Source organism: Ambystoma mexicanum, chromosome 11, assembly GCF_040938575.1.
Source record: "Ambystoma mexicanum isolate Mex_15411 chromosome 11, UKY_AmexF1_1, whole genome shotgun sequence".
NCBI classification, from domain to species: domain Eukaryota; kingdom Metazoa; phylum Chordata; class Amphibia; order Caudata; family Ambystomatidae; genus Ambystoma; species Ambystoma mexicanum.
In genome coordinates this window covers 558110372-558125232 of record NC_090934.1, presented here as the reverse complement: position 1 = coordinate 558125232, position 14861 = coordinate 558110372, and the positions used below count along the sequence as shown (strand labels likewise).

The 14861-nt window shown below is 47.8% G+C and overlaps 1 protein-coding gene across 10 annotated transcripts in view; it reads left to right on the top strand.

Moving 5' to 3' along the window:
• CAPRIN1 (cell cycle associated protein 1) overlaps positions 1-14861 on the top strand; it is a 1156748-nt gene that overhangs the window by 451993 nt on the left and 689894 nt on the right. For all 10 annotated transcript variants that reach the window (XM_069623390.1, XM_069623385.1, XM_069623386.1 and 7 more), the window contains exon 7: positions 189-359. In XM_069623390.1, coding sequence (XP_069479491.1) covers positions 189-359 — 171 coding nt within the window. The remainder of the gene's footprint in view (positions 1-188; positions 360-14861) is intronic.

The following is a 14861-nucleotide window of genomic DNA, read 5'->3' as shown; positions in this document are numbered from 1 at the left end:
AGTCAAGCATGGCTATGCATCACGAAGTTTTAATGAAATGCATTTTTGTGCATCTGTTTGGTCTTGTACCTTAGACACGTGTCCCATAAGTATGAATGTACGCAGAGTATGGTATATGTAGTACAAGGGTTGCTGTGTTGAGTCATTTGTAAAAATGATTAAGTCTTAAAATATTTATTTTCTTCCAGACAAGCCGCTTAGAGAAATAATTGAGCGAATTTTCCAGAGTGGCTATTTCGACCGTTCAAATGCCAGTCATCAAAATGGCTTGTGTGAGGAAGAGGAGGTTGTCCCTGTTACTGAAGAAGAACCCCAAGAGGAAGTGGTGGTGGCGGCGGCGGCAGCAGCAGCGGAGCCGGGTAGCTAAATATATTTTGGTTAACTATTTGTGTGGTGTTGGCATTGTTCCGACAGATGAGGCACATTGTTTTCATCCATGTTCTCCGCACAGACACATGATCTGCTCCTGCGCTGTTATTTCACCAACTGACTTGTGCTGGTGCATCCTCTCCACGCCAGGAGCATTAACTAAATATGCATTTAGATCCTGGTTTGCACAAACGTTTATTTTGGTATACATTATGACCTAGATCTTGCCTTTTTAATCTTGTGTGTACCTTTACTCCATGCATCAGAAGAGGTCTTTTGAATGTTTTTATGTAGTGCCATCTGCCTACTTGAAGGCAACGGTTTAGTAGAATGTTAGTACTTACATGCTCCTGGTGCCTTTCTGCATTGAAAATTGCTTCCCAGTTAAACGTAAATCTACAATAAGTGACGTTTTGATGTTCTTGTTTAGACCTTTTGAGGTTTTATTTAACATTGGGGGTGTAGTTGTATTTGAAAGCAAATGTGTAACTATTATGGTTGATGCTTGTATATGGGAGAACATAATCCAAAGTTTGCTGCCATTCAAAGTGGATTTTCACTATTTCAGGGGACTTGAGTGGGCCAGATGGAGTGATATTCAGAAAAACTGCTTAATCGAAATATTTGTAACCCGATTGTTTCTGTTCTAATGTGTAAAGTTGATACTGACTGTAATTGCTGTACATGAAAGTTTGAAACTTCAAATGTTTTCTGTAATTGCAATTTTGAATCTGTTAACCATGGTTTTGTGTAAAGATGAAAAGGCACGTGCAAAATCTGAGTGAGGTTAACATTCACTAGCACAAGTAAAAAATGTGTTCTACAGATAACACTTGAATAGGTGGATGTCTGGTTTCTGGGTGGCTCTTTTTGCTTTTAACTTTTAGTCTTGTAATCAACATGTCTTGTTCTGCAAAGATTTGAGCTGCATAATTTCTCAGGTTGTGACCCAATTCTCCTAATGTAAGCTAATCTGTCCAAGCTTGTTTTTTATCCGACTAACAAGTAGGCAGCAATATTATGCTATTTGTCCAAAGAAATAGGTTTATCTCTGCTTTCCATTTTCCATGTGTATACCAGTCTGACATTTTTGATTCGTTTATGATCTGTCGTCTTTCAGAAGGAATGTGGGATGAAGATGAACCAGTGGTGGTTTCTAGCTCTCGAAAAGCATCCTTTAAGGAGACTATGGGAGGCACTTGGTTGTGTTAACCTGGGGGTGAGCTGGGCGGGGGTGCCTGAAGCAGGTAGGGTAGAGGTGTTATAGAAATGGGTCAATATGGCCGTAAAGCAGAACATTTTTAGATACAGCATCGATCGGAAATAAAGACTGTGGACCGCATAAGGGTGAAAAGCTGCAGTGTTAAACTTGCATTGAAAGCTAGAAAACAAATTACAATGGAGGACATTGTGAAAAAATGTGGTGGGAGCCAATGTCCATTTCATTAAATAATAACTTTCAAAAGTACTTTACAGATGGACATACTTCGCTTACTTGGAGTGGTTATTTTGCTTTATCTGACCTATGAGAACACTCGTCTTTCACCATTATTTTCTGATATTCTATATACTCAACCTTTCATGTGCCCTATCCTAAACGGTCTCATTTGTGAAATCTGAAGCAATTTTGGTTAATCTTTAGACCTAAATAATGTCAGTGCTAGAAAACAAGCGAATATATATTGTTGGCTTCTGTCTGTTTACCTCTGGTTCTGGTGTTCAGGTATAAAAAAAAACAGAAGTGGGTTGTTGACTTTATGAAACGCTTCAAATGTAGAGCCATAATGAATGATTAGGTGAAGTACATTTTGTTAATGATTTATAGAATGAGCGCACGCTTATGTAGCTCAAGTACATACCCAGTTTAAAATGTCATTTAAAATCCTGTATTTAAATAAAGGCAATTCTATTTTACATTAATCCTGGCTCATTTGATCACTTCAGCTTCGTTTTTAATAAAGTTTATATTACTTTCTGTTCTTGGTATTCCAGCCCCTAGCCTTTTGTTGACAAAATGCCTGCTACTGTTCTTTTCCTGTATCTCATCCAGGTCTTGGAGCAAGACCTTCAGCGTTGCTCAAACTGACTTCAGTGCCGGCATGTTCATTTGGAGTCATGTTTTTTCTTTCTTGGTGGGTGTTGCACATGAATGGTGTGCTTTCACCCCTTCTAATGCACCGGTGATAGAGTTTTAAACGTGCCCTTTCATGCATGTTAATCTCCTGTGACCCCCCACAAAGAAAAGAGGGGATGAGCAAGAGTTTGTTTACATAATACTACCTCACATCTGGTGTCTCTGCCTTAGTAATATTTTCACATTGGGGCAAACCGTTTCATGCAAAATCCTGTCTCAATTCAAACGTGGTACTCGTCTAGAGTATGGAACTTAATTGTTTACTTGGTTATTTGCGTTAACTGCTTTTCAATGTTCTTTCCATCTGCTCTTGTCCAACTTTGTTTGCCTTGGTCTCTGAGTCATCTTTGGTTTGTTTTGGTGGCTTATATTTTAGATTGCTTTCCAAAATGCACCCTGGGAGTGGATTTTGGGAGGTCAACTTATTTTTAACAGGGAGACACAGGATTTAACAGAGAAGCATGGCTTGGTCTCAAGAAGGCGGAGTCCACACAGAACAAGACCAATATTTCGAGGGAGACGGGCAAGTACACTCGTATGTCCCGTCCCCTGTCCTCCATCCCTATGGACGCCCCTCCAACATGGGGATGATACCAGAACCTTTCGCAGTGATACTGAGCTTCCCCTTTCAATTTAGTGTAGTGCACAAGAAATGTCCCGCACACAGGCGCCCCGCCTCGATCCCTTTTATCTTAACGAACGGTATCAGACCTGACAGTCAGCGCAGAGACTTTACCTTTCCGCTTGCTTCTTGTTTTTCTTTCAATTTTATTTACCTTCCTTCGGTGCCTCGCCTCCCTCGGTGCATGTCGACCGCAGGAGGACTCGCAAGATGTGCCTCATGCAACTGCTCGTTCCCAGCCATGGACTCCCATGCACTCTTTGTTTGGGGCCCAACTACCACTGGGGTGCATATTTGGCTTGCAGCGTTCTTGGTCACAGGGCATTGGAGAATCAGTTGTTGCGGTGGAGGGAGATCTACCACACTTAAGCCCCACTGTCAGGACTTAGTCTCCAGGACCTCTCGTCAAGACAAGGTAGGCCCTCTGTCCAGCACAGCTCAGTGACTCCTTCCCGGGGTTCCCACGGATCATGGTTCCAGGTTCTGGCATGCCTGAGGCCTCTTAGGCTATCGGCTCCGAAGCTTCAGAGTGGGGGGGGGGGGGGCTCTTGCAGGCGCTCTGGGGACAGACCTGAGGCCGTTCAGGCTACCGGCTCCCAAGCTGAGGGGCTCATACCCTACTGGGCTGTCCTTGCACCAGCGATCCAGTTCGTCCTCTTCAACCCCGGGGGGGGGGTAAGGGATCACAGTGCGGCACCTCAAGGGATCACAGTGCCACCTCCAGGAGTCTGTTCTCTGCATGATCCAGCATGGCTACCGGCACTGGTGCCGAGGTCCTCCAGCCTACTGGAGCTCGCTCCAAGGTCGTGAATTGGGGTGTAAAGACTAGTGGCTGGCTGAGGTCTGAGCACCTACCAGAGTGATCTCTGCTTCGGGTGCAAGACTTGTGCTGTGTCAGAGGCCTCTCGTGGCTCACGGACTTGGCACCCTCCAGCCCAGGGTGTGGCGCAAGGCTTCAAAATGTCAGAGCGTGCCAGGCCGGCGGCCATCTTGAGTCCAACGCTGGGCCTGCCCATGCTTTCGCCCATCGAGTGGCCTTTTCCAAGGTGATCTCAGCCCCCCTTCTCTCGAAGCGGCAGCCGATTGTACTGTAGTCTTTGTCTCTTCAGGGATACACCTACCCTTCACAGCCTTACGACACGCCCCAGGCGCCTAGGTGCTTTGACCAGGAGTGAAGGCCAAGGCACCTTGGAGGGCTAGGTCCCTTAGGGACCCAGTGGTGTGCAAGGACCGCTTCTTGGAGCATTTACTCATAAATTGCCCTCAGATGAAGGGGCTACAGAAGGATATTGTCTAGGTCAACCCAGCCCCCCCCTCTTGGTGGTACGGCCAATCCTCTAGCGCGACCAGTGCCAGTCCCTCCCCCGGTCCAGGCCCTACCGGTTGTTCAGACCCTGCTGCCTCCTCCTGTACCAGACCCCTCCCCCTCAACAGCTGTTGGAGCGGTCTTCGGGGGTTGGGAGGGGCAGCGATGACCTGGGCAACGGTGATCAATGATGAACCCTCTGCATCTGTTAAGACCTTTGACTGCCTTCAGGGCCTGGCAGTTCTGGGGGGGGGGGGGTCCAGATGCCCCTCTTAGATTGGATTGCTAGCAGAGGTCTTGGGTAAGTGCATCACAATCCAGTCTGGCATCCCTCTCCAGAAGGAGTTTGGGTCTGGGTGAAGCCCAGGGCTAACGCCCAGATGAATAAGAAGTTGGACACCAGGTTCAGGCTGACGGACGGGAGAGCCAATCCTCCTGGCATACTACCCGCAGCCTCATTCTTCAGCTGTGTCTGCAGCCTCCTTGTATTCTAAACCTTCGTCTTTCTCCACGGGAGCCACTTCCAGTTGTCCTTCCAAGGAGAGCAAAGTGTGAGTCTGTGGGGAAAGCACTGTTTTTTTCCATCTCGGGACTGCATCTGTGGTAAGTCAACACAGACGCCCTGTGTTGCACCTAACCAGAGGCTTTAGCGGGTACTCACAGAATGTCTGCCGAACTCCCTTTGGACAAACAAGTCTGGTCTGACAGATGCCTGGGCCATTGCGCAGGACCTCATGGAGTCTTCGGACACATCACACAGAGGGCTATGCCTTGGTGTCGAGATGGGGACGGAGTGGCTGCATGCCACAAAGTTAATCTGTCGTGCAGGAGCCGATCCTGGATCTGCCCTTGGAGGCTGTGGTCATTTTGTTAGTCAATCGATGACTAGTTGACAGTCTTTTCAGCAACATGTGGTTTGTGTCTGTATTCTCCACAGGTTTCAGTCTTCCTTTGCCTCTACCATCCTCTCCTCTTTGTCAGATTGGCTCCCTGGCTCTTTTACAGAAGGCGCTTTCGCTCTTGGAGATGCAGGCTATAGAACAGGTTCCTCTTTTAGACAGTGCCTCTATTCTAGGATTTTTGTGGTACCAAAGAACAACCAGGCTTGCCTGAGGGTTGTCATTGACCCATCATTTCAAATCTCTTAACCACTGGAATGCTTCAAGATGATTACTCCCGCGCACATAGCAGAGTCTGTGTGCAGGTGACTGGATGTATACCTGGATGTACCATCTACCAACTGCATCGGCTGTTTCTGCGGTTCTTGATTTTCATACCTCTTTCAGTACACGGTGTTGCCCTTTGGCCTGAACTCGGCACTTTGTGATATCAGGAAGTTGATGAATGCAGTGGCGGGTCTTCTCCGCTTGGAGGTCCTTCATCTGCATACATATTTGGGCGAATGGCTGAGGGTGGGGTCATCCGAAGGGGTGGTGCACTCCTGCCAAAGATTGGCAGATATTCTTCATCGGCTGGGGTCTCCCTCAACAAGTCAGTTTTGCCCATCTCAGGAACTGGTCATACCATGGATGCTTTGGAACACTACCATTCAGCGGGTGTTGCTTACACCGAGAGGCTTCTGTCCTTTGGCAAGACACTAGGGCACTTTCTGCCAAGCTCGACCACCTAAGCACGGTGGTTCCAGCACATTCTGGGTCTAATGGCCTCCTGCCTGCTCACTGTACAGCAAACCTGCCTCAAGATGAGGTGCCTCCAGCTCCACCTGGTGGTCAGTTGGGATCGGGAGACTGTCTGACAGGATCCCATACCACTGCTCCTACTGACAGATTTTCGATGATGGATGGCAGTGGTTCAGTGGGAACCCAATCACCCGACTGGAGCCTTCCCTGGTGGTGACAACAGACTCCTCTTTCAGGTTGGGGGCTACTCTGGAGGGCCACGTGATTCATGGTGAATGGGCCCTGACGGAGGGTGTTTGGATTTCATCAGTTCACCTCCCAGGGGACAGCAATTCGTAAGTAGACCAGCTAAGCTGCTTGTGGTTCAACACCTGAGTGGGAGTTGCTCACCGACACCCTGTTGGCCTCCTGTTCCAGCGTTGGTTTGTGGACCTGGATTTGTTTGCATCCCCTCGCTCCAGCTTCCCGTTCCTGATCAGCTGAGGCTTCAATATGGTCAATTCTTGGATGTCTGGTGGGAGACGATTCAGCTGGCCAGGAGGCCCTTGACTCGGTCCCAGTATAAGAGTAAATGGACTACGTTCTGTCATTGGGCTTGTGACAAGGGTCTGGATCCTGTCGCCTGTGCTCTGGATGACAAACTGGCTTTTTGAGCACACCTGGCTTATTCTGGCGTTCAGGTGCTGCACTTATTTGACAGCCATTTGGGCTTAGAAGAATTCCCCCAAGCAGGTTTGCTGTGGCCAACCTGGTGGTCAGGGTCGACCTTAAGGGGAGTGCCTGGACCTTCTCTGCCAGTGCATTTCCTGCACCTAATCTGAGATCTCGATGTGGTTCCTGCAGCTTTGCAGCCCAAGCTTTTTTGAGACGATTGCGTCTGGATATCTGCTTGGTGACGCTAAAGACCGTTTTACTGTTGGCTCTCGCCTCTGCACGCAGGGTTAGTATGCTGCAGGGGTCCTTGTGCAAACTCTTCACCACGTTTCACGACAAGGTCATCTTGCACACTCACCCAAATTTCATGCCCAAGGTGGTCTCCTTTTCATCTGCATCAAGAGATCGGCCTGCCAGTGTTCTTCCCAAACCCACAGTCTGAGGCAGAGAGGGTCCTGCGTTCCTTGGACCTCAAGAGGGTCCTCTAGTTGTCTCTCTAGGATGACTTCCTTCAGGAAGTCCGAGGCATTGTTACCCTTGGGTGCTCCTCCCCCAGATTTCAGACTGCCATTGCCCGTTGGATGGTCTAGGCCATTTCAGAGGCGTACATTGCCATGGGCAGACCTGTTCATGAGGAGGATTCATGCCCATGAGGTCAGACACGGCCGTCGCGTTTCAGACATGCCTCATGGGCCACTCACTAGGCCTTCTGTAGGCTCTAATCACTGTACACCAGCTCCAGGGACGATGCAGAGCTTTCAGATGGTTCTGAAGAACTTATTTGCTTCTTCCTCTATATGAGGTAGGTTATCACAGCTCCACCCTCTGTTCTTGTTCGTTGCAATCACCCACAAAGATGGAAGAAAGGGGACGGGATTTCTGAGTAATTAAAGTTACTCACCGTATTGACTGGAGTACTTGTAGTCCATAGTTTCTTTCCTCCATACGGTCACCTGCCTTCCCCTGCTAATGACTAACAGGTAATAAGCGTAGCCAGTTATCGAAGCGTCTGTGTTCAAAGGGGACTCGGGTGTGGTGCTGCAGTTTTTGGCATCGACGTGGTATTCCCAAGACTGCGCCCCCGCACGCAATAGTAAAGGTTAGCTCAATTCTTCACTGCCAAAGTTTCTAGTACCATCCCAGTGTTGGGCTACGCCCACAAGGATGGAGGGAAGGGGACTATGGACAAAGTCCTCTAGTCACTACGGTTAGTAAACTTAATATTTGCAATGATTTATTAGGCCTTTTGTATATACACTAAGCAAGCAAAACTCTAAAATATTGTCACTTATTACAAGTTATATCCATTCACCCTTCGGAGACGAAAGACTGCATGCACTTCAATAACCAGTGCAACACAGGTATTTACATGTGTCGAGATTTCAGATAGACTAGCTATTTTGTGGTTATTCCAAGTGTCTACTAAAGTCCAAACCCAAGATGGTTTTGGCCCTGGTGCCGTGAAGTCATTGGTTCCAAAGTTCTACTTGATAGGTAAGTTAATTCTGAGATGTGGACGATGCCATGATCAAGGAGTAAAGTTCATTTAAGTAATTAACTCTAGCCTAGTCACTAGGATAGGCCTGGGGAAGGGATCCTTGACAAGGCCTCCACTTTCCAAAGTCGGGAAAGAGTAGTTTAGGACAGGACTTTACATCCATGTGCTCCTGTGAAGAACTGGATGGGGAGGAACAGGTATGTTAATTTCTGATGTTTGTTAATCTGCTTAGAATCACATGCTGTGCATAGTCCGACATCCAGTGGTCACTGCGGAGTATTGCATTTTGTTTTTCGTAGTCAAAGGACGGCGACAAGGCGTGTCTGTAACACTATCCCTATAGTGACGCGCAGTGTACCCACAATCCCTCACGCGTCGAGGTCCCTCGGATTGTTTTTTCCCCCCCAGATATTGGTCGCCTTTACGCAGAGCTCCTCGAGAGACATTGCAAATTCATTTACTCAACCTTTGGTCGTTACTTACTAATAACTATAATACATAGATCCCTCCCTCGATGTAGCTGCAAAGCTGTTTCTCTGCCTAGTAAGAACTTCGACGGCGGGGACGAGACGGAGGAGATCCTTCAGCGCTGCTGAACACGTGGCCTGTCCTCGCCGGCCAAAAGACAGTAGGGAGAGTGGGGTTGTGGGACATTTCTTGTTTCTCTCTGAGAATGCCTTTCCCTTCCCTTTCCCTCGGGGTTATCACAGTGAAATATTTCCTCGGCTATGGAGAAAACACCCTTTAGGTTTTGCCCGCGTTGCAAGGGCAAGTTCACCTGGAAAGACTAGAATAAACGGTGTAACCGTTGCTTGCCCCTCAACCATAAGGAAGACAGCTGTGCGGCTTGTCAGCTTCTTAAGCCTAAGACTTTAAAGGACCGTAGGGTGAAAAGGTGGGCGGCCTACGCCCTGTCCATGTCTGATTCCTCACCCGCCGCCGCCAAAAGTGACGAGGAATGTGATAACCTGACATCCGTTTCGGAAGTCGTAGACCTCTCTAAGGAGCGCTCGCGCTGAGTACTATCAACCATGGCCACTGTATAGAATTCAACAGTTCCCCAACGCATGACACCAGAACACCTCGCCATCCTGCTGCAAGAAGTGGACCAGCTAGTGGAAAAAGGAGCTATAGAGGCCGTGCCTCTATCTCGGGTAACGGAAGGTATTTATTCAGTGTACTTCCTTGTACCCAAAAAGGACTTAACTATGCGCCCTGTATTAGATCTGCGCCCAGCGAACAAATTTGTCAAACCTCAAAAGTTTGGTATGGTGATTTTACAGGAAGTGATCCCCCTGCTATCACAAGGAGTTTACATGACAACACGACATGAAAGATGCATACTTTCATATTTTAATGTTGCGAGCGCACAGAAAATACCTCAGGTTCATGATAGAGCGCAAACACTACCAGTTCAGAGTGCTACCCTTCGGGATAGCATCAGCACCGAGGGTATTCGCGAAAGTACTGGCAGTGGCAGCGGCCCACCTGCGCAGGTTGTCCATCCCAGTATACCCTTACCTCGACGATTGGCTCATAACGTGGGATTGTTACGAAACATGCTTCTCAAATACCCAAAAGACTGTAGACCTTTTGTCCAACTGGGCTTCTCCATCAACGAGAAGTCCAGCCTAGACCCCAGCCAAGTCAAACAATTCCTAGGGGCTCTAATTCGAACAAAGGACGGCCTAGTCTTCCCCTCCAACGAGAGGGTCCAAAACATGCTGTTTCAGATCCCTCAATATGTGGCAGGTCGAGAGGTGACGGTACGCAAAGCAATGCGCTTGCTAGGAATGATGGCGTCATGTATTTGGTACCCCAAGCGCGCCTGCGCCCAATGCAAGAGTGGCTCAACAGCCAGTGGTGTCAAACAGCGGACAATGGGACGATCTAGTGGTGGTCTCGCAGGCCTTGGTTCTCTCGCTACGGATGTGGTCGAAGGAAAACCAGGTAATAGGGGAAACCATTTGCCACCCCCGCAGTCAAAGCCACTCTAACCACAAACGACTCCCTCACAGGATGGGGGGCTCACCTATCCCATCAGACTGCTCAGAGTTTGGACTCCGAGCATAGCATCCAAGCACATAAACTTACTGGAGCTACTGGCTGTGTTCAAGGCACTAAAAGCCTTCCAGGCACACCTACAAGGGAAAACAGTGATGGTCCTCACGGACAGCACCACAGCCATGTACTACCTCAACAAACAAGGGGGCACTCGCACTCGGACTGTCCAAGCTATCCCAGAACATCTGGAAGTGGGCTCTCAGACATATGTTCCTACTGTCGCAACATGTACCAGCGGAACTCAATCTGCTAGCAGACCAACTCAGCAGAGACTTCCCTCTGCCCGCAGAGTACAAATGGCGTTTACACGAAGACATCGTCTTCGATGTTTTCACACAATGGCGATTCCCAGAAATAGACCTGTTCGCAACTCTGGATAACTCACAATGCCAAGATTACGCCTCCAGGTACCCCCAGAACCAATCCAAGGGGAACAGTCTATCGATTCCATGGTCAGGGAAATTTGTTTACGCTTTCCCCCCTCCCCCCCCCCCCCCCCCGACTCCCCTTCTCAAGATTGTGCACAAGATGCACCAGGAACAAGTTAACATGATACTAGTGGCCCCTATGTGGGCCCGACAGCCATGGTACGCACACCTGATGGAGATGTCTCGATCTCCTCCAGTGAAACTTCCCTGCCCATAAAACATGCTGTCACAGGACAAGGGCAGGACACTGCATCCATGCCCTCAGACCATGAATTTAGCAGCCTGGCTCCTGAGATCATAGAATTTGGACATTTACAACTCCCGCAGAGATGCATGGACATCCTCAGGGAGGCTAGAAAGCCTAACACTTGTCACTGTTATTCTAGCAAATGGTAGAGATTTGTCATCTGGTGTAGAGGAAGAAACATCAACCCTGTTGACTGCTCTCCCACACAAATTGCTCTGTACCTGACCCATTTACTGGACTCCGGTCTAGTATTCAATTCTATTAAAGTCCACCTAGCGGCACTTTCTGCATACACCACTTCCCAACTTAAAGTGCCATGGTGGAAAGTCCCAGTTATTAAAGCCTTTATGGAGGGGGTAAAGAGAATACACCCTCCGATAGCAAACCCAGCTCCCGGCTGGGACCTAAATGTGGTACTTACCAGGCTCATGGGCTCACCCTTTGAACCCATGCACAAGGCAACTCTTAAGGACCTCACTCTTAAGACTGCCTTCCTAATAGCTATCACCTCCATTAGGAGAGTAAGTGAACTACAGGCTTTCTGTTCTAGACCCCTTTGTAACGGTTCACAAAGATAAGGTGGTTCTACGTACACACCCGAGGTTTTCAACGAAATTCATCTCGAAATTCCATGTCAACCAGTCAATAGAACTACCAACGTTCTTTCAAAACCCTTCAAATTTGGGAGAAAAAAGCCTGCATACACTTGATGTGCGCAGAGCTGTCATGTTTTATATGGAAAGAACTAGACCACTGAGAAAGACTAATCAGTTCTTTGTCTCGGTGGCAGCAGGAAGAAAAGGAGATGCAGTCTCAAAGTCCACTATATCTAGATGGATTGTTCAATGCATCAGTCTGTTACACTCTTGCTAAGGGAGAACTACCCTTCAAGCCAAGAGCACGCTCTACTCGAGGCACTTGGGCATCCATAGGATTCATTGCAAATGTTGCCCCTTGAGTCATTTGCAAAGCGGCAACCTGGAGTTCTGTACACACCTTTACAAAAAACTGTCAAGATGCCCATTCTAGATCTGATTTCCAGGTGGGACAGGCAGTATTTTCTCTACTGTTCCTTCTCACAACCCACCTCCAACTCCGGGTACTGCTCGCTAGTCTATGCACAGCATGCAATTCTAAGCAGATTAACAAACATCGGAAGACAATGCATTACTTATCATAAAAGCATTTCTGATGGTTGTATCTGCTTAGATTCACATGCGCCCACCCTTCCTCCCCGCTCGGATGGAAGGAACATGGACATCTTTTTATCTCTTTTCTGTAATCTCACATCTAGAAGGCTCCTTCAGGGCAGAAAAAATACAGAGGGACCTCGACGCGTGAGGGATTGTGGGTACTCCGCACGTCACTATAGGGATAGTGTTAGACACGCCTTGTCGACGTCCCCTTTTCGACTACGAAAAACAAAATGCAATACTCCGCAGTGACCACTGGATGTCGGACTATGCACAGCATGTGAATCTAAGCAGATACAACCATCAGAAATGCTTTTACAGTAAGTAATGCATTGTCTTGCCCCCTCGCTCAGATTTCTCCAGACACCATTGCCGAGGTTCCAAAATCCATTGGACACTTCTGTTTTTCGTCTAGGGAAGGCCCAGGGGTCGCAGGTGCAGAGGTCACTTTTGTGCAGGATTTATTTTTGCTCAGTCGCAGTGCTTGGATGGGTTCCAGCCATCTTTCAGCTGAACACCCAAACAAAGAAATAGGACTTCTGAGAAACAGGTGGTCTGATGACACCGTTAAGTTGTGAAGACTGCTTGCAGACTGAAAATGCAGTAGCAGGTAGGTGTCTTGTATAAATTGAACGTCCTCTACGTCCCAAAGATGCACCCTGAACAGCAACTGATGCAGTGAGGTAGCCAAGGAGAAATAGTCCACTGGTTGTTCCAGGGACACGTCAGAAGGATCAGATAGGACAGGGGTAGAACAGGTGTCCAGACTGGTGGTGCCCTCTGGTCCAGGGGTTGAAGCAGACAAGTGTCGCCTTGAGAAATGACAGAGGAGATTGGCTTCACTGGCGTTGGTGCTGGTCAGCTGCAAAAGGGTGTTAACTGGCTGCTCTTCATGATTTTGCTACAGTAGCCATCCTTTTATTGTAGAGCTGGACTGGAAGCTTGCCCATGACCACCAATGGTAAGGATCTGCACGATTCAAATGGGAAGTAGCTATCCAACCATGGATAGCCACTGGCCACCAGATCTGCACAGCAGGACATTCAGGCGCCTGAATGTGTACTGGCACCAGAACCCCCGCCCCGAACCACCATCCATTCCATACACAAGCCCCCCTTTTGTATGCAAACACAGCAGCTTTCCATGGGGGAGGGCATTTCATATTTCAAACATGGAATTTCCTAACCTTGGAAGGCCAAAGTATAATCCAGCAAAAGAAGCAAAAACCTTGTGTCATAGCAATCTTAGGAGTGCTAGCCACTTTTAGTAGCCCTTTGGGGTAAATGCAAAAGTGCAGAAGTATAAAGCACAGTAGAAAAGGATCTGTTGCCACATGGTCACCCTATGCACATTGAAAAAGTAACCAAAAAGACCTAGAGAAAGTTATGAGGACACAAAGTATCCTTCCCCCTCATTGATGCGTGGAATTGTAACAATACAAGAAATTCACAAGGCACTCTCAGTACTGATAGTGTTGTGGACAAATCGGTTTGCCCATAAAAATTAGCAAAATGACTAGGGGTAGTAAAGCAGGAGACTTTACTGACCTCCAAAAAGGCGGGACAGGAGTCTGAACTAAGTCAAAAAGGGCGTCCCATAGAAGTCAGCGGAAAGCAGCAAAAAGACATTTTTTCCTTACGCTTGTGTATTTGTGGAATTTTCTTGGTCTCTTGGCACTGAGATCGCTATTGAAACGGGTGGTTCCGACCCAAGCTGCAAGTCTTTGGCTGACTTCAATAACTATAGCTCTAAAGGCCACATCAATGTGATTAGCAGCCAACTATCTAAGGTCCTGTGCAATGAGTAACTTCAGATAACCTAGCTTTGAAAGCTGCCATCTTCTTTTGAGATGAATAATGCTGATAATCTGCAAACTCCACCCACAGTAGGTGATTAGCGACTGACAAAAGTGTCGGATAGTCCCACATAGATGTTTGCGCATACCTTATTACCGTAGACAATTCTGGACCTGTCTGACTTGGCAACAAAAATCCAAAAGGGTTCTAGGCTCTGAATCGGAACTCTCTGGCACAGGGAACCCTAAAAAGTCCTGAACCCCTACCATCCTGTTATGAAATGCTTTTGCTGACCATGAGTCTTCCTCCTCACTTTCAATATTATAATTTGCCATATTGGTGTTGGGGTCTGGTCTGTGGCTCTTGTAACGTTGGCACTGAACCCCGATACCCCTCTGGAATGGGTGCAGACGGCAATGGTTCTTAGGCGTCTGTATCGCTGTGCGGAACTGTGGTGTTGGGACCATAGGCATTAGGGGAACAGCAGGTGCCTGTGGTGGTGGTACCGGCTGAGGAATAACTTCCTTTTTATAAGGTTTTTAATTATCGGTTCAGTGTGCATAATTCTGACATTTTCCAAAGAATCTATCCTCTGAGGATGTTGATGGCGCTGCAGCTGTCTCATCTCAGATTCCCCATTGGCTGTCTGACTAGAGGAGGTGGGACGAAGATGGTGTGTCCAACATGTTGACATGTGACCATTCCACCCTGATCAGATTCTCCCTGCTAACTGTAGGAAGGGGTTTTGAGGAAACCAAATTGCTAGACTCCGGTGAAGAGACTTCTGAAAATTACTCAGCTGACAAGATTTGAGGAATCTTTACCTCTGTCTTGGTTGTTGGAAGCCATTTTAAGGGAAGTCTCCTCTGGCCCTGTAATTGAGTCCCGTCCTTGGACGGACGTGACATTG